Source organism: Parasteatoda tepidariorum, chromosome 1 (assembly GCF_982258835.1).
Source record: "Parasteatoda tepidariorum strain Cologne lab strain chromosome 1, Ptep-v5.0, whole genome shotgun sequence".
Taxonomy (NCBI): domain Eukaryota; kingdom Metazoa; phylum Arthropoda; class Arachnida; order Araneae; family Theridiidae; genus Parasteatoda; species Parasteatoda tepidariorum.
The window spans coordinates 7129537-7150754 of NC_141755.1; the positions used below are offsets into that span (position 1 = coordinate 7129537).

Sequence of the window (21218 nt, forward strand, 5' to 3'; positions counted from 1 at the left end):
AAAATACAAATTTGAGAAAGTGTTCAGACAAAAATAAATGAATAAATAAATAAATAAAAATTAGAAACGCTTAAAGACACTAGAAACTAACTTCACCAACTCGGTTTTATTTTAATCAGCTATCATTGCTGCAAAAAGTACCTTACTCCGTTTGTTTTTGTGTTTGTGTGTTTGTTTTGTAAAAGTTCATTTGTGTGAATTCATAGCAAAAAATTGTTTTTCTTTATGAAAAAGAGATAGTTAATCTTCTACTCATTTAAATATTTTGATTAACAGTAGGTAAAACTTAATCCAGCTGATACAACACACAAAAGACAATTCGATTTATTTGTTGACAATTTGAGAGAGTAGTCGATATTTTGATTAAATGAGCTTAATTATGATAATTTAAATGCCGAAAAATATCAGAAATTATAATTTTAATCATTTCTATCGTTCAGCGAATAATTTAATACAAACTTTGCATGATTAAGAAAAGAATTTAAATATTTACTGTATGTTTTTATTTTCTTTTTATTTAAGGTTATAATTTGCAATGTTTAATTAAAGTTATTCAAACAGTGAGCAGGTAGTACAAAACTTACAAGGTAAACAATCCTTGTGATTTATTTATACTAATATAACTTGTTTTATTTTCATATTTAGAGCACATAATAAGCTAATATTTACTGTCTGTCTTATTTGTTCGATAAAATATAATTTTAATGGTTTAAAAATGTCAACATAAATATTTAATACCTTTTAAAAAGAGATGAGATAAATGGGTACAAAACACGTAAGGTAAACAATTCTCGTAACTAAATTATGCCTTTTTGTTCCAATAAAATCAATAAAGATGGTTAAAAGGTTTTTTTGTCACAATTTCTAAAATTTCAGTCACTAAACAATTCCACCTATCTACATTACCAAAAACAATAATGCGTGTAATGCTAAAAAAATAACGAAATTTCATTTTTGTATCGTCAACAGAGAACTGATATATCAATCGTGAAAGCTATCCTAAGTATGAGAACTTAAACGTGCATGATTATAAATTTCTGAATGAAAATTCTTTTCTTGCTTGGACAACAGAAAGCTATAAGTTTAGTAGAAATAAATTGTTAAAGGGAAAGAATTTCATGAAAACAAATAATTCTATTTTTGTTTTAATTGAGCTATTAATTTACAAAGATAAAATATTAATTTAGAATTGAGCTTTAATTTTAATGATGTTTCATTATTAACAAAGAAGAGATATGAATTTTATTAGCAAAGATGTACCAGCTACGTTTTTTCTTCTTCCTTTTCTTTGTTTCTCATACATTTTAAGAGTTAATGCTGGAATAACATATTTGAAACGGTTGTAATTTGAAATACTTAAAATTTATAGTTTCCCATATAAGCAAGTTGGAGGAATTATTTGGTTTAGTAATTAAGTAATTTTTATGTAGCAGTAAAATACATTAAATCAATAAAGCAGTTGAACTTCAATGAAATGTACATAACTCAAAATTTTCATAGATTGTATAAGTTGTGTATGTTCAGGACTTCATTTAAAAAAGAAGACCAGTAGAGATACAAAGCTAAACTAAAATAATAAAAAAGTATTCAATGAGTGATCAAAACGAGCTCAAATTGCGAAGCAGTATAAAAGAGACTGCAAAAGCTGTTATCAAGTTTAGCGAACTCTGTGAGCAGGGGTGGTACGTATATAAACTATAAAATTAAAATACCTTGAAAGATAAGTTAAGAAGGAGATAAGCGCAGGTTTGAGACAGAATAGTAAATGGGCGGGAAAAAAAGAATTCTTTATTTTTAACTTGCTTATAAGCAATTGAATTTAGTAGCACTGCGTTAAATTCATAAATTACTTAATATATTCTTTTTTTCATACTTTTAAAGTTATTTTAACTGCTTAAAATAATAAATCTAATAATTATTATTTTTAAATATTCAATGTTTGCAAAAATTATCATTAAAAAACCATATGTATTGTGAAATAATATGATAGCTAACTTAGCATTTTTGTCAAGTTATTTATGTTATTATGTGAAAAAATTATTTCCGATAAAACTTTGCTAAGAAGTTATTTTCATAAGAAAATGATAAAAATTAGGTTATATTTTCCTAATTTACAGTTAGCTGATCGACATTAAAAGTTTTAACCTTTAAAGATGATGATTTTTTATTACTTACAATGTTTTAAAATTTCTCTATTCCGTTGACAACTTCAATTATTAATAATAATTATAATATTATTTTTATTGATAATATAATTGCTGTTATTAAAAATGACGGAATAAAATAACAATTTTAATTAAAGTTATCCCAATATTTCTAGTGTTTTTCTGAAATTCTAACTTTTCAAAAGCTAAAATCAAACTTTTTGGAACTTTAATTAATATCAATCTTTAACTCTCTCAAAGAATAATAATGTTATTTAATTGATTTAAGTATGAAAATATTGGAAATTATCCTTGAATATTATCCCGCTTTATAATATAATGAATTGTAAGTTTCGAAAGGAAATCTTACTACCTTAAATGTTCTGACCCTTGTATCTTATCTATGGTTTTGGTAAGATGGAAATCATTACCTTTCGTTTCGACGTTTGAATTTGAGTCCTTGTCTGAGTACCAGATATTTTTTAAGAATGCAACAATAGTTCCAATCACTGCTATGATGAGGAACACACCTATTAGACAACTGGAATTAAAAGAGTTCCAAATATTAGTCCACTATCTAGGAGCGAAATTAATTGACACTTGTCATTTAAAATTATATGGATGCCATTGTTTCCCCTAAGCCTAAGCAATTCCATACTGTTGAAGTTAAAAAATGTGGGTGTGTGAAGAAAAACTTATTGATTCTAATTTAATATTATAGGTTATGATATAAGGATTGTTTAACTTTGCCTTCTAAAAAACTATTTGATTGCATTGAAAAATATATCAATTTAAGGAAAAGGTATTCATAAAAAATTACACTATCGAACTTGTTATTAAACTCTATTTTAATGAGGTATAGAGTTATTGAATGTTTGATTTAACTGTGAACAGCCTTTTTTTTCTATTGCATCAGATTTTGAGATATTTAATATAATTTCGTATCATTGATTTCAAATCTTCAATCGGTTTCTCACTCCCAGTTAACATATTTTTATAAATGTCCTTTTTAGTCTATTTTTTTGTCGAAATGCATAAGTTTAGAAACTTTATATTTAACAGGTAACAACGTAAATGTTGCGATAAATATCTAAGAAAGTTAGGGCAAATCCTCAGGAGCAAAAATTGCAATGGAACCTATGCTCGGAAATGTTAACTCACACTGCCAGGGGTGCTGTTAAGCTTTTAAACTTGGGCATTTCGACAAAAAATAAACTTAAATGTCATTTAAAAAAGCTTTAGGAGCTAAACTATTTTCAGTATTGAAATTAGACAAAATCAAGTATTTCTATAAATGCATCTAAAAATTTGGTCCACAATTTTATTAATGAAATAGTGTTGCTTGAAAATAAGAAACTTAATGGAACTTTTCAATTCACTAGTATGAAAAATATGACAAACAATTGGAAATTGCATTATTAAAATTATTAAAGAATGAGAAAGTCTTATAAGAAAGAACTGAAGAGTCAATGCAAAGATTAGATTGTTAGATGAGGAAAAGTTCGCAAAACACCCTAACAGAATTTTTATTATAATAATCAGACTTTCACGTACTAATGCTCAATATTTAAAGCACAGTGGGAAAATCAGAAATATGGGATTTAATTAGTACAAAAGGGATTTTAAATTAAGAAAAAAAATATGTATATCAATTACAAAAATGTACTTTCTTTGAATAATCAAACTTAAATATTTTTTTATTAATTAATTATCCTATTTTCGGTCAACTCTTTTAATCTTTAGAACAACGTGTGGTGGTACAGGAAAATCTGATAAAATATCAAATGTTACTAAGGATGTTCAAGTTTTCTATTTTTTCTCATTTTCAGTGTTAAAGACATTTGATTATTAGTTCATGAGGTTATGAAAATATTTCCTATTTTCAAGATTTTGTTGTTGTTGTTAATTTACGTCGCACTAGAGCTGCACAATGGGCTATTGGCGACGGTCTGGGAAACATCCCGGAGGATGATCCGAAGACATGCCATCACAATTTTGATCCTCTGCGGAGGGGATGGCACCCCCGCTTCGGTAGCCCGACGACCTGCGCGCGAAGTCGAGCACTTTACGGTAGCACAGTTTAACGAGGACCAATTCCGCACACCCTCAGTCCCTACGCAGACTGATTCAAGTGGTCACCCACCCGCATACTGACCGTAGCCAGTGATGCTTGACTTCGGTGATCTGCTGGGAACCGTGTCTTATCGATCAGTCCATTGCGGGACCTATTTTCAAGAAAGAGCATATTAAAAGATTGATTCTAGTTGTGAGTCAATAAATTACCATTTATGATAGAAAACTATATTTTCAGTTCTGTTATGTCGACTGATCGATATAGCAATGCATTCATAGAGTAAAACGTCACAAACACAAATAGCCAAACGATCATTACTTTCATTATTATTAATCATTCATTATTATAATCCTTTTTGATAACTATTTTTTGCTGTAGAACAGACTTCATTTTTTCTGCTATAAATTCTTTAATTTTCATTTGTAAATTTTATAATATCCATTTTTTATTAAAAGTTTTTACGTTTATTATTTATAAAACTTCCATTAAGATAAAAGAACAAAAATTGCCTACACTCATTTGAGATTACTTGTTCCTCTTTTCATTCTAAAATATTTGCTAATTAAAGAACATTTACTTTAGAGACTACTGTAAATCCGAAAGTTTGGATTTACAGTTAAGCTCAATTTTTACCTATCTAAAAGTTTTCTGAAATATACATGCTAAAAAAAATAAATGTTAGTCTAAGTTATATCGCAGTATGGGGTAACTTAAACCACCAGTAAAAAATCAGTAATTGGTTTATGTATGTTGTTGATTGACTTTCAAAAGTTTGAAATATGGGGGCATATACTACTCAAAACGTTTATTAACACAAATACAACTGTAAGTAGTTTTTTTACAGTTTTAGTTTTTAGTTATCCTATTTATATTACAAAGTTCAAGATGCTAAATTTCATGATTAAATTTAGCAAGCAAATTCAAATTTAAAGGAATAGTGTCCGTTATTGATTTTTATAGCTTACAGTGTTGCTAAAACCAGCATTCAAAATATATTCAGCATAAGCAATCAAAGCCATCCCGGTGGCTTAAATTACCCTGGAGGATGTTATAGAATTCAAATGAATCGATGACCTGCATAAGAAATATAACGACTAAAGATAGATCGACAGGCAAGTTTAAAGAATAGCTTGAACTCAAAGTTGTTGTTGTTTATTAAAAGTTGAGTTAACTTGAATTGGAATAATCGGTGTAAAAACTATCGAGATACCCATCATAGACAACCGTGTAAAAAATTCCGGTAAAAATTACCAGTACTCAGGGTGTGTAAAATCACTGAATGGATCTAATTAAATAAATATTACTGTGCAAATAACGGTGAAAATGAAGTAAATATAGACTAACATATGAAATTTGAGCAAAACTTTCCATATTTTTATTTCAAGGTTCTATTTGGAATAGATTATATATCTCAAACAATATGTGAAAAGAAATTCGTGAAAATATTAGGAAGTAGTTTAACTGAAAAAAATAAAAGTTTCAAAAGACAAGATAAATTAATACATAGCCCATAATAATGAAAAACATTTAGGAAATTTTAATTTAATTTTCAGATTTCTCTCATAGATGAAAACCAATATACTTTTTCTTATAACAGCTGTTTTCTAAAATAAATTAAATTACACAATAATAGTAAAACAACTTGTTTTATTATAGCAAAAATGTTGTGATAAACAATTAATTATTATCGAAGGGATTTTTTTAATGTAAATTTCTTAGGATAGAATATTCGTCTATGAAAAAGGCTAATAAATGAAGTATAGATTTTAATATTCGATTATTTAATGTTCAATATCACATTTTAAAACTAAAAATAAAATTATAAATCTCACACAATGTGGTATTTTCATTGCATTTTCGTCAATAAGTTTGCACTTAATTAAGAGCACCTAACCGAAATATGCTTAAAAAAAGAATTTCCACTACAGCCCGTTGGTATTATTGGGCCATGGAGGTTAAGGCTCAGCAGTTCAATGGAGTGATTGTGGTAATATGGCCAGCACTGCACACTCTTTGCTTCCCAGATACGCAGGAATCCTTCAACCTGAAGCTGGGTGGCTTTAAGCCGCAGCAGGGTTTTTTTTTCATAATTACAGCTCAGTGCCTTTACTACTGAGCCATCATGGCTCAATCCAAATATATCATATACTGTGATTAATCCTCAGAAAAAAATTGTCTTAAGATTACAATCCCCCCCCCCCCCGAAAAAAGATTAAAGGTAATTAAAGGTGGATAAATTTGATTTGACCTAACTTAATTAAAATAAGGCATAAAATATAGTAATATATTATTTTAATTACTTTAAATTCTAATTGATGTAAAAATCAATGCATCTACATTTAAATAAAGCTATTTTTTAAATTCGGCAAACTTGAACAAGCACAATAGCCTTTTAGTGTAAATCTGTAGAAACTCAATCATTTAGATCATTATATAGTAAAATATATCATTATTATAAAAGCAAAATTGCTGTTATGTCAGTGTTAATAAAATTTATAGGTCAGATATTAGAGAAAATTTTTATATATTCAGTATCTATTTTGTACTAATATTAGATGCTTTAACGTGTAACTCTTTAAAAGTTAAAAAAAAATACATAACAATTTTAATTAATACAATCATCATATAAAAACATTTTTTTAAAAATCTTTTAGCTTTGATGTTATAGAAAAAATATCCTTTTAATGAAAAACCATCATAAGTTCAATGGAAGTATTACAAAACTTGTCGAATCACACTATAAACGATTAATGTAATAGAGTATACTTACAAAATTAAAATCTCATGAGGTTGATAATAATATCCCACTTTTGCATCACAATGGCTGACATGCACTGGTAAACGACCTTTCATTTCAGCTATGTCAATACCTTGAAAAAATTATAATCATCTTGTAAATTGAAATATATGTTGTCAGTATAATATACAAGAGAATTTATACTTATAATTTCACTCAAAATGTTACAAGGAGAAAAAAAATCTGAAAAATTAACGTACTTCATGGTAATGAAATAATTAACTTAGATAAAAATTAATTAACGAACGTAAAATTGAAAAGCGATTGGAAAAGAAAACAACTTGAAGTAATAGAGTAAGCGTAAAATTTGCCTCCACAACCAAAAGTGAATTATATCCACCAGGAGAACAAATTCGGTTCAAGTTACCATACTGTATGGTAATGAGATTTCTAGTAAAAAAACCTTAATTTTGGTTCATAAAACCAAAATATACTGTAATTAAATCAATCATTTGGTAATTTAAACGTTCATAGGGTAGTGATTTACAAAAAATTCTGGTTTTCAAAATTTTTGCTCTTATTACTTCACATTTAGTAAAAAATACGAAACTGAGAAGTAAATGTAACTTTATAAATAGTATTTATTCTATTATTACCAAATTTTATAAAACATTATAATTGTATATAAAACCATATTTGATTTTTAATTTTACCAAAATCATTACCAAAGTGCTTTCGTAAAAATTATCGAGCTTTTCGTAGTTATAATACAGCCAGAAACACGGTAAATCTTGCCATACTCTGGTAGTTTTGAGCATATTTTTTACATAGTTTTTGTACTGACTTTCTTAAATTCTACGAAACTTTAAAATATCCCATAAAACAGTTAAATGCACGTCTGAACTAATAAGAAATTTTGAAGCATCAATCCATAATATCATTCAGGTTTGCTTCAATATTGATTCTGAGTAGAATTATGTTATTTCACTTCTTATAATTCCTTGAATGCTTCTCTGATTCAATTTGAACGGGGAGATGAATCATCTCAATAACTCATTAAGCGAGCAGTACTTTTGCAACGTATAAATAGTAGGTATATATAGTATTATGGTCGTAACCATAGGAACTTTTAAGGAGTTTTTTTGTACACAGCATCAAACTTAAATAAAAATTGTAATCAATTATTAGAATTAAAATATATAAGATCATTTTAAATTTATAAAATGTCTTTGATAAACTCATACCTCTAGTATGTATAGTAAAATAAAGAAATTACATAGAAAGTTTGAAATATGCTATGCATCTTGTTTAGACATAAAAAAACGTATTATATAACATATGTTATACTTATAAAAATACTATGCCTTGTTGCTTAGTTTTTAATAAAAATTATTCCTATTGCTAAAAATGTTGCATACTTCATTTTAAAACTTCTAGGCAATTTAAAAATATACAAATTTCAAATTTAATATTGAGTTATAAATCAAGCTTGCTGATCATGAGAAATCTGATTTTACGGAACTGATTTTGCGGAAAATCAATATTTATACTTACCTGTGTCAATAAGGTTTTGAACATCGTTAACACTGCAAGAAGATGGCATACAAATGCCCAATCGGAACATTATATGATCAGGATTTGTTCGAACCCTTCGTAGACTTTGAAATATCTGCAACAGAGAATATCTGCTTTGAAGTATCTGCTTTTCAATTGGATAGTTTATATTTTTAATAAAAGGTTTGTCTTTGTAGACAAATATTTTTTACTTACATAGTATTTCACTAATATAAAGAAGCGTAAAAACTTTGTAATATAGAAAGAAATGTCTCAACATTAAAAATTATAACTCTTATATTTTTCAACAGTTAAATTTGTGTAGTATTTTTAATGCTTCATTGCAACATCACCTTTAAAGTATCTCTTAAGAAATATAACTTTATACCTTTCAATACATATAAATGTATATCTTTAAATGTATGCTTTTAAATACCTTTTAATGTATAATTTTAAATACGGAAATATGACAATGAAAAACATTACAAAAGCACTTTGTGGAGTAAAAAATTTACTATTTTTCAATATACTGCTCATATGTAATGTTTTTCATCACCAGTTTTCTGTATTTTTCACTGAGGATGTAATATCTCAAATGTAATATTGAAGTTTGCATGTAAATAAATTGATTTATGAATTTTTAACGCAAAATTTATCATTAGTATAACACATAATACTAGTTATACAACTTGATCTCACTGTTATTATGATATACATCTCACAATTGTTTTTAAATAAATTACACTCAATACTTAATCTTATAAATTTTTTAAATGAAGAAATAATTCTATTATTTGTTTTATATAACTTATTTTTTCTATAGCATATTATATTAGTTCGTAATGTTTGCAGTGATTAAGAATAAACTGATATGTTTCAAATTATTTAATGCTTTATAATTCGCACCAATTTGTTTGAATATATCAGAGCGTTAATTAAGCAAATTGTTTGCACATTTCGCATTCATTTCTCTGGTGGTCGTCTTTTACTGTTTGTTAGAGCAGTTCGAAACGTATTGACGCTTTCGTGTTTATTTTAACACCGACTTTTAAAGTTACTGCTTTAGATTCGAAACAGAAATTTATAAAAACTAAACTGAAAATTGTATGTAACTTTTAACACTCAATTTTTTAATACTAAGATTATATACTTAATTGTTTTGTAAGTGATTTAAAAAAAATAAATATTTGCATTCCTAAATTTGTTTTTAAGTAATAGGGTCTGTTATTATTACATCTTGAAATGTTATAAAGGTGCGAAAAAATAGTAAAAGCTATGCTATTATAATTTCTGTAATTATCAACAATGAATCAAAGAGTTTAAAGCATTTGTGTAATGCTATCATACAAATACAAAGAATTCTTATAAGACATTAATGGAAAATTTAAATTATTTAATATGGTAATTAAAATATTTTATTATGTATACTTAGTCAGCATTTATTGTACAAAAAATTTAATTACTGTCTATATTTTCTTTGTATTGCATTTCGTGCGGCTCAAATAAGTTTATCCTTAATAAAAGAAATTGATTAATAACTAACGAAAGCAACAATTATAATCTTTGCCTATATTATGCAAATAGCATATAACATCCTATTTTAACATATGAATTTTATTGAATAGTGTTTCGATAAATATTTAATGCGGAAATTCAGAAAACACCGGAAGAGTTATAAACAGTGCATGCTAAAAGTGTATAGGAAAGTTTATGAATAACGCATTTCCTCATCAAAGAAAATCATTTTAAATATAAGGCTTTCGCTATAACATGAAATCGTTTAAATCTCGAAATTTATTTTCCACAATATTTTTCCAGACAGTCGTTTTTTTCGTTTTTTTTAAAAACTTTTTATTAAAATCATGATATTTAATATATATATATATATATATATATATATATATATATATATATATATGTGTGTGTGTGTGTGTAACATAAAAAGCTTCTATTAATCTTTTTATGTTAGTTTCTTTGCTATAAAACAACTCCTACTTTATTACTAATTAATTATTCTATTCGAAATTCTTTATCACACTTTTAAGAGCCACATCCTGTTCTTAAATCTATTTTTGGCTCAACTATGCATTTAATTAAGAGCAGGACATATTTCCCTTTGCTCTGTGTGGGAAACGCTCGATCTCTTTCATAAACCAATAGTAATCCTTGGGATTTCCCTTTTCCCCTCAAATATAATAAAATAGAGGGAAATTCCTTTGCTACTTTCCCTAAGATTAAAACTTAAGCACACAGTTTTTGAGTGCGAATTTGAGCTCCGCCTTTGCTAGAAAATGTCTTAAATATACTATGTGAAGCTAATAAAATATTTTTTTCCTTCCAACTGCTATCTGCGTGGCCTAAAAACACTCACCATGACTGCTATCCTTTCAATGAGAAAAATTATGCTATCACAGAACTGGAATGTCTTGCTATTGTTGATGCATTAAACAAATTTTATCACTATTTATTTGGAAATAAATTTACCATACATACAGATGATGCGGCTTTAGTTTGGTTAAAAAATGTTAAAAATCTGAAAGGCAGATTGTTCCGCTGGTCTTTACTATTAAGTATGTATGATTATGATATAAAATACACAAAAGGCACCTTGAACTTTGAAGCTGACATGCTATCCCGAGATATTCCTGACAATATTGAAAACAACACCATGACTGCTACCCTTTCATATATATATCCTGAGGAATCAGTACTCAAAGCAGCCTCCCCTGGCAACATTGGGTAGCATGGATGGGTCAGCATTCTATGCAGCTTCAACATTATGCCACAATTCAGTGACTGACGTGTAGTGGCTTGCCAGTCATTCGGTGAGAGATCAGAAGAATTCATGAATTTTCAATTCACCAGTCAGTGGAGATGTACCGAAATCACGAAAATTTAAAGTCCGAAAATAAATGCGAGTTTCTTAGGAACAAATGGAATCGTCGCTAAGGTACGAGCTCGAAGAAAACCACCGAAGAAGTTAATACAAGTGCTCATACGAAATGTAAAAGAACTTGCAATCATCACCAAAATGTTATGCTTGGGGAAAGGATATACATTTGTACATATAGTGTTATAAAAAGTAATTCTGAGGGAGATCAAGGTACCAAAAAGAAGACAAATATGCCTAGAGTTTCAGTGGTAAATGAGATAAAGCAGGTATTTGATGCATTAGTACCAGAGGTTCTTAAAGTAAATACTAGATTTCGGACTCAACTTCTGAAAATATTAAAAAAAGAATTGGGCAACCAGGAGAAAATACAACTTTGAATGAATCAGAAAATAGTGAAATCGTTGGTTGACTCAAGAATAAAGACAATGGCGGATACAACGGAACTGCTAAGAGAGACTACAAAACAGAATAGCTGCTATTAAAAAATATGACTTGTATCTAGAAACACTCTATGATATCGCATATTTGTGGACTAACAACGATAAAATCCTAGAATAGCTCACCTCTAGGCGACTTCTTGAAATCTCGCCAAGTTGGCGATTGTTACTGGGATCAATGTTGCTTTTTAATTATTAACAAAAAACACTTTTAATTATTACGTATTTATCAAAATATTTTTAATGGAATAAAAAATAACCTACCTTCACTCAGATGACTCATCTTTGACATTCATACGTTTTCGAAGTTAAATTTGGATTCACACACCATTCAATTATTGCTTTCTTTACTTTTGCATTCAATAAAGTTAAAAATCCACTCGTCCACTCGCACGCCATTTTCAACCAACATTTCGCCGTTTTCGCCAAGTTGACGATTATTACTGGGATCAACGTCGCTTTTTGATTATTTAAAAACAATTTAAATTATTTTCAAATGGTACAGCACAAAAAAAATTAAAAATGAAACAATAACGGTAATAAATGAAGTAAAGGTTAAAAACTGAAATAATAACGATGATTCTAACCGCAAGAGATCAGAAGCATAAATGTCGAAAAAATAAACCCTTTCACCATTTTTCTTACGGAATCCAACTTTCGCGTAGGTATAGACATCAAATAACCAATAAGGTTTAAGAATTTTGGTGGTGTGATCAGATGCTCAAAATAATCTCCCCGAATTATCTTTTCTTAGATTTCAAGGTGAGCTGTTCTAGGATCCTCCGCCCGCTAACAACATGTTGTTTACAACAGGAAATAATAATACGATAAATGACTATATGGTTGAAAAAGGTGACAGAAAAATTTTTGAAAGATGCATAGGTAGAAAACAACAAAAGCGGAAAGCGGTGATGGAAAGATTAGTGATGTGGCACTATAGAAAAGTGTAGGCAAATCAGCGTTATCGTAAAGAAGAAGTAGGGAATCATCAGTACAGAAAAAAAGAAGTAGGGAATTTAGTACGAGATAGTACTGTAATACAGATGAAAATAAAGTATATATTGGAAACAAAATTTCAAATCTGAGACATCATGCTGGCACTAAGACAAAAGATCATCAAAAGTTCTCAGCAAGTCTCTCAGAAATAAAAAGTTAAAACCAAATATAGGGGTTACTACAAAAAAAAGGCAACAAACGTTAAGGACAAGTCACATAAATTGAAAAAAACAAAATCTGTAGCGAGAGTACCAGTTAAGAAGCAGTGCGTTGAACCGTTGTCGAAAAAAATGGTACCTAGATAAAAGAAAAAGCTAGCTTTGTGATGCTTCAGACAGACAAATGGAATTCTAAGGAGAATATAAATTGAGCAATTGGATTGAAAATCGGAGTATGGTAAAAGTTGCATGAAGCGCAAATCAATTAGGAACATTAAGCAAAGTACTTGAAAAGAAGCTAACACATTGGTAAACTGATTAGAATGCTATTGCAGATAAATGACTATTTTGAAACTATTGAGGGAAAATAGCAAATGCGAAAGCGAATTTTAAAGATCTGACTTTTTGAAAACTCAATTTCTCAAAAGCTGTTTAACAGATTTTGCACAAATTTTGTATTTTGCCGTGTAAAATTATATTCTTTAAAATAACGCAAAAAATTGTAATTAAAAATTTTACGACCCTCATTAAATAAAATAAAAAAATAATAAATCTTTACTAAAAGTTATTTTTTTGCATCAAATTATCTTTGAATAAACACATTTTATATTTGGGTGCTGAAATTTTTATTTTATTTCGCTATAAAAGTTTTCGAGATATAGCGAAATAAGCAAAAAGTAAAATTCACATTAAGTAGTCTAAACTTTTTGAGCACTCTCCTGACTAAACTATTTTGACCATATTTCCCAGATTGCCTCCTATATTTTACCTTTTATATTTTGGGGATCAGTAATCCGATTCTGCCTAAAAAAATATATGTTTATACAGAGAAAGTACATTTTTGCGTCTGGTTTCGTATTTTAAAGCATCGTCTGCTTTTATTAATTAACACATTTTAGGTCACACTCTCGAGCCTTTAAGATTGAGTCCTAGAAATCAAAAGTTATGCAGAGTGGTCCGTTTATTTGTGCACTGTACAATGTATTTTAAAATAATAGAAGTTATGCTGTACAGAAAGAATGGGTTGAAAAAATATTAACTCTTACCGGGTCCTTTAGATGTGTAGACATTAAACTGTTATTCTTATTGATCTGGACCTCTTTGATGGCTGTAAGTATGGAGTCAGGTGGCTTGATTTCCAACATACAGTATGTTCCAGTACGAAATTTCCTTTTCTTTTTACCACCGATTATCACATCCAGGCACTCATCGTAGTCACCAAGTGCAGATGTTATTCCCTCTAGCATTCCTCCTGATAATTTGCCAAACGAATCTATCACTAAAAATAAGAGTTTCACATTATAATTTCGAAGAATTTTTTTATTAATTAATTCACTTCTTTAATAATCGTTTCTATGTTTAAAAAGCGTTATATATGAATTGAAAATATTTTTGGTAATGAATTTATCGTCTATATATCTGTATTATCTAATTATTTATATATCAGGAACGATTTACATTGTAAAAAATTATGGATCAATTTACAATATAAAGTACAGGAACTTTGGGAGCATCATCCGTAAGATCCATTTTTACCATAAATCCATTTTTACCGAAAAATATTACATTGTAATTTTTATAGTAACATTAAGCAAGAGGATTCAATGATTTTACAAAAACTATGTAAAAATTACGGTACATCGTATTTTTATGTTCAAATCATGTTATGGTAAAAATGGATTTTACCGTGAAATGTGCAGGCATCTTAAGTCCTTTTTACCATAATTTGATCCAGAGTATTTGCAGTGTACCCTCAATGAGTACCCTGAATTATTTTTTATTTTACTGGATAATTTTACAGGAAAAATTGCAGTATATGTCTGGAACCTCTATTTTTTTTCTTTTCTATGACAGGTACGTTTTAGGGCATTTATGAAGATTTTAGTGTTGGAGTATTTAATTCAACTATATAGTATTCTCTTAATTATCTTTCCTTTATTTGAAGATCAATATATACGAATTAACACTCAATAAAATACTAATGATATACTTAATTTAATTTACACTAAATTAAAAAAAAAACGAATGAGTTCAGCAATTTATAAAATTATAACGAAGTACTTCAATACATTAAGTATAATTGCATTTCAGTGTTAGCTATACATTTAACAATATTATAATTACTATATAAATATTACTTGATTTTAGAAGAATAAATCATTTTCGAAGGTTTGGAATGCTCTTTCACACTGTAAAAATTCCTTATCAAATACGGTGTAAAGTACGAGCACTTTGAGTTCATTCCTAAAATCCATTTTACCGTAAAATATTATACCGAAATATTTACGGTAGTATTTATTTAATTGGATTTACTTTACTGCAATTACTGTAAAAATTATAGTTTACTCAGATTTTTTGTTCCATAACATGTTCCAGTAAAAATGGATTTTACGTAAAAAGTAGTGACACGCTGAGTGCTGGTACTTTTTACCGTAATTTGATCTGAAAAAAATTTACAGCATTGGGCTACTAAAGAAAATATTGTCGCAATATATTTTATTATTAAGAAAATTTATTTTTGTTGTTATTGTATTTTTTAACCACATTTTAATAAATGGCGTATCTCTACTTTGTTGACCTATAATTAAAACAAATTAAAAATATGTTTGACTCAGCATGTTACATGCTTTTATTAATATGAAAATTATATCTAGCACTAGTAAGTTTTGTCATAATGATATATTATGATTTCAAATTAAACATTCATTATTAGTCTTCAATAAACTTAATGGCCTTAGGAACATATGAAAGTTAAATGAAAAATTAATAATTAATAAACTATTGTTTAAGCTTGTGTATCAATTAAGCTTTGAATCGATTTTAATCTCACTCATATGTAAATTTTGTTCTAATGTTTAATATCTGAAGGGTAATATTGAAAATATTTTTTACCCCACAAATAATTTATTATTAGTGAAACTTGTTTAAACTATTCAATAACTTTAATAAAGAATGAAATTTGATAGCTAATAAATCTACATCAAGAAGACTATTTTGTTTTGATATAAAAGATTTTAATTAGAATTTTGTTTAAAATTGGAATTCAACAAAAAACAATATTTCGATTAAAAAAAATATGCTGTTTTACTGTAAATGCATTAAAATGAAAGTACAATATGTATATGACTATAAATAACTCATAGATATATAAGTAACTTACGTATATAAATATCTAATGCATGTATCTAATGTATCGAAAAATGATCCTTAAAAAAGACGGTTATTACATCATAAAACTATCTATTCTAAGTTCGAATCTTCTTTCGAAAGTGATTAAAAGCAGTAAGAATAAAATTGGTTTCAAAAGTTAGGACAGACTAAGCTAATAAAATGCCTTAAGTTTTCAGTAGTAATCACTTTAAAATGTGGTTACTTTGCTTTAAAGAAGATTAAAAACAAAGTAGTTTTATACATGATAAAAAAGTTTTTTTTTTCATTCAATTTATTACATAATATTTTTACTTGAAAACATAAAAAGCAATTGGTGCCCTTAACTATTTCAGCAGTTGCGTATGCCGAACCCAATATTACTTAAAATTTGGTTATCATATTCTATACCATATATTTAATACATGTATTCATACTAGTGATTAGAATTGTTTTATTTGTATTCAGAATTTTTGAAAGAAAAAAACGCATATCGTGTATTGAAAGTAAAAAAAGAGAGAACCAGGAACTAAATTATTTTTACAATATTGAATTTTTATCAAAAAAAAAAAATAATGAACACTTGAAGGATTTTTTGAATGTATCAGGAAATTATGAACAGCTTTTCAAATAACGATCTTCACTTTCCTCGATATGGTTTTTAACAGATACCTTAAATATTTAAATGAAGCTGCATCAATTGTTTTGTATTATTTTATTTATATTATTGTACATTATTATTTTCAAATATTAGCAATAAATGGGGTATTCTTGTACATTGTAAATTGTAAGGAAAAACAGGCTAATATTGTTCTATTTTTTTCCAGCTGTAGCGTGCATAGAATTACAATTTATTCTAACGTTATTGTTAACATCCATATTATAGTAATTTTAAATTTATTAAAATTTCAATCAATTCAAGCTCCAAATCAATCTTCTTCTTTCCTCAAATTTATCATTATTTTTAAACTTACGTAAATTGTATACGGTACAATTATTTTGTACATTTAACACATTTTTAAATTGTGGTGATTCAAAGCATATTGAGTCTATCAAATAAAATGAAAGAACATTTATTTTATATATATCGATGACAAATTTATATCTGATTTGAAGTTAGTATACTAAATGCATTTGAATCACTTTAAAATTTACACATGTACTTATGTTGGTTCTAAAATTTGCATTTTTTCCTACTTCGTGGCACAGCAAAGATTTAATATCGAAACTGATGGAGAAAAACTGATTGCATTTTTGACAATAACACAAAAATATTAAATCAAGTACAAAAATTGAATAAATTGCGGGTTATTGTGATTTTAACGTTAACCTTTAAATAGTTGATTGAAATACCAACACTTAAAACTGATACTAAAATTTATATTTATTTAGAAATGCTACATTATACAAAAGTATTAAATGATTTTTAAATTTTATTTCCTCCATGATCTATTTTGAAGGTAGGAAATAATTTTTAGATGATTAACCAAATTTTACAAAAAGACTATATTTATTTACAGATAGCCTAAATTACAGATAGCCTTACAGATAGCCTAAGAATTTTGTAGTTGGCCAGTATGGATTCTGGAAGCAACCATCACTTGGCACTTAACTTTAGAAGCAACATATCTTCGTTGATCAGCAGTCAGAGTTTATTTTAGAAACTTATTTTTTCCCAAACATGATGCCTTGTTTCTTTTGCCTGATAACTTATCTTGGATATTTTGCCAACTTGTATTAAATAAATCCCTGGCGTGCTGTTGAGCATTCTTACTATATTGTTTAAAATAATTACAACCATTGATGAAAACTAATAAAATATTTCAGTAGAGTGCATGCTGTAAAGATATGCATCATAATAATTTAATATGTTTTTCTTTATTAGATGAAAAGAGATTTAAAAAGACTACGTGGAAACATATTTATCAGAGAAAAAAAATCAATAAAATTTTAGTAAATATATATTGCATGATTATGATATTCTCGCTCATAAATCCATAATTCTGGTAATAAAAATCCAAACATTCGGTAATTAGTTGCGGCTTCTAGCAGTGACTAGTCATTCAGTAATTTTTCCGTTCATATGGTAACGGTTTTCCAAATTATGCATCTCATTACCACGCATTTAGTGAAAAATGCAAAACTTAAAAGTAAATTTAAACTTATAAATGGTTTTCATGCCATGCTCTTAGATATCATGATAAAATAGCCAAATTTTACCATATATTATAAAGTCATATTTTATTGTTATTTTACCGAAATCCTAAAGTGCTTCGGTAAAAATCACCAAAAACTTTCTTGTTCTCATAGTGTCAAAAACACGGTAAATTTTACAATGTTTTGGTATTTTTGACCTACATGTTTCCTTAGTGCAGATTCTCATAATTCATGAAGAGTACTTAAATGGTGTAAAGCAAAGACAGTGTGATAATCTAAACTTCAAAAATTCTGGATCAAATTACAGTTAAAAATTTCGGCACTCAGGGTGTCCGTATATTTTTTAAACGGAAAATCGATTTTTACCGGAACATGTTACGAAACAAGAAATCTGATAGACTATAATTTTTACAGAAGTAATTACAGTTTAATCACTCTAATTAAATAAATATTACTGTAAAAATACGGTGTGATATTTAAAAATAGATTTTATGGATGATGCACTCAATGATCCAGTACTTTGTTCTTTAATTTGATCCTGAATTTTTCTTTGCGTATCAATGACATTGAACATGTTTACGAACGATAATTCGTTAAAAATGAGAATTTAATAGTAAATTACAATTAGATTAGTATACAAACAACAATAGCCATATCTTTAAAATATTATAGTTCAGCAAAATAAATAATAAGCCGATTATAAATTTTATTAATCTCACATATTTTTCATCGCCAATAATTCATTTTGAGTTGTAGTTGCAGTTTTTGTAGTATTAACTTTTGATCTCCTCTATTGATAGATATGTTATACGGCCGTCATGACTTATCTTTAATAGGGTCATTGTTTATCTGACCAAAGGTTTAATAACTTCCGATATATTTATAATATATCAGACACGATGGTCTTTTTTATACAACTTGAAAAAGTTTCAAAAAGTTTGGATATGGTCTGCATGATTTATTCTGGGACAGATTGTTCATTGCAGACTGGCTTATTGGGGGCAGTTTTTGTATGAAAAAGGCTCAAGACTTCAATTTTCAAAGTATGCAGCTATTGTCAACTTGATAAAATGACGCTGATATTACCGCTAACAAATGAAACACTTTTAGCATCTCGCTGCTGTCTATATTTACTTTTGCATTCAAATTTTACAAAAATCATACTTTCTTAGGTGAGTACATTGCTTGAACGTAGATGATATTCAATAAAGCGATTTTTCACTTTCGTATAATACACTAAACAGAAGTTTGCGCTTACTGTCAATAACTATTAGCTAATGGAAATGGCTTAATAAAGGAACTGAATCAAAGACAACAGCTCCCCTTTATGAAGTAAAATTTTGCAAACTTTATTTTCAAAAAATCAAAGAATAATTAAATGCAACATGGAGATAAATATTAAGCAAAGACTTAAATCTTAACTTACAAACGCATTTAGCTTCACACATTGTAAATTATTAACTAATTAAAATTAGTTTAAAACGCACAAAGATATACATTAATAGTAATGTTTTTATTTAGTACGTAGTAGATTAAAATACACTTTTTAAATTTTTTTTTTAGCAAAATTAGAGTAACTTTCTCCTGTTCTTTCAAGAGCAGCGATAACATCACTCACAATATATTTTAAGGAATGCATTTTTTGTTTAACTCATTTTATTATTCGTGAGCATGGTTTGACATGCATCACCTCAAGCTAGTTTCGCAATTGTTTCTTGAGCTTTTAGCTCTCTGTGTTTTTCCAAATCAAACAATGTCTACAAAACCATTATGAATTGCAAATTTGTGAAACCTTTGAGTTACAGAAGGACTTTCATATTTATGTAACCTTCAAGTGACAAAAGATCAACATTCTCCACATAATGGATTGAATAAACTTTCACAGATCGACAAAGAAGCACCAAAAAAAGTAGCAACTTTGAATGATGCTTAATTTAATAATCTTTCTGAAAGCAATTTATGAACTTTAATTTTCTCTAATTATAACTCACCATATCAAAAGAATTTTTTCATTCAATGATATAATTTTGAATTATAGCTGTAAATCTCTGCAATAAAAGCAATTATTTTTACGCAAATGGGTTTAAACGATTATAAGGGAAATAGCTATAAAAAGACGCGGGAAACAGAATTAATAATGGTAATTTTGTTTTTCTTCTTAAAAATAACTTTCCGTTGCAGCAAATCAATTCTTGTTACAAACATTTTAAACTTATTTCTAACTGCAGATTTTCATTAAAATAATGTCCATTTGTTACATATTTGTTTTTTGAGCCCAGCATTTGTTTATGAACTTTGTATTTTATACGTTTATTTAAAATTTCAACAATTAATGAAGCAATTAAATGAAATTGGAACAAATTTAAAAATTTTTAAACAAAATTAGAAATTATAATTTTCAGAAAAAATGCTGAAAAATTTTAATAATAAATCTATTAGTAAATATAATCTAATATAATCTAGCAAATTCTGATTATTTATTTAAAACTTTATATCATTTGAAATTAAAAAAAAAAGAGAATTGAGGAATAATAGTTAATTGCCAGTTTGAAGCGAGAGAAATAAAACTGAAATTTGAAGTGAATTAACAGATTTTGAAATTTTTGAGGGAATAAAAATACAAGCAAAATATATAATATGTGCACCACAAACATTAAAATCGATAAATCGTGTTACACATTTTTCAATATTTCTCATACCTTCCTTCTTCTTTGTTAGAAAGTGTTAAATTTTACCTTACACCCTTCTCCTTTCATATGTCTCGCTATATTACATAAATGCTTGTAATGAAGTAGTTTTATATTTTAAATTTAACCATGTATTTTTTACGGTATTTGCAAGCTTAGTAATAATATTGATTGTATTATATGAAAATGATGTAGGTTTACTATAATTACCGTGCAACTGTAATAAAATATCAA

The 21218-nt window shown here is 27.5% G+C and overlaps 1 protein-coding gene and 1 long non-coding RNA gene across 2 annotated transcripts in view; one reads left to right on the forward strand and one right to left on the reverse strand.

Moving 5' to 3' along the window:
• Positions 1–21218, reverse strand: part of LOC107437201 (nose resistant to fluoxetine protein 6) — a 50560-nt gene that overhangs the window by 24854 nt on the left and 4488 nt on the right. Inside the window, exons 2-5 of the mRNA XM_016049122.3 lie at positions 14040–14272; positions 8510–8624; positions 6989–7088; positions 2576–2685 (exon numbers count right to left, since the gene is read on the reverse strand). Coding sequence (XP_015904608.1) covers positions 2576–2685; positions 6989–7088; positions 8510–8624; positions 14040–14272 — 558 coding nt within the window. The remainder of the gene's footprint in view (positions 1–2575; positions 2686–6988; positions 7089–8509; positions 8625–14039; positions 14273–21218) is intronic.
• The window catches only part of LOC139425410 (uncharacterized), a 48697-nt gene that overhangs the window by 20760 nt on the left and 6719 nt on the right, over positions 1–21218 (forward strand). The window lies entirely within an intron of this gene.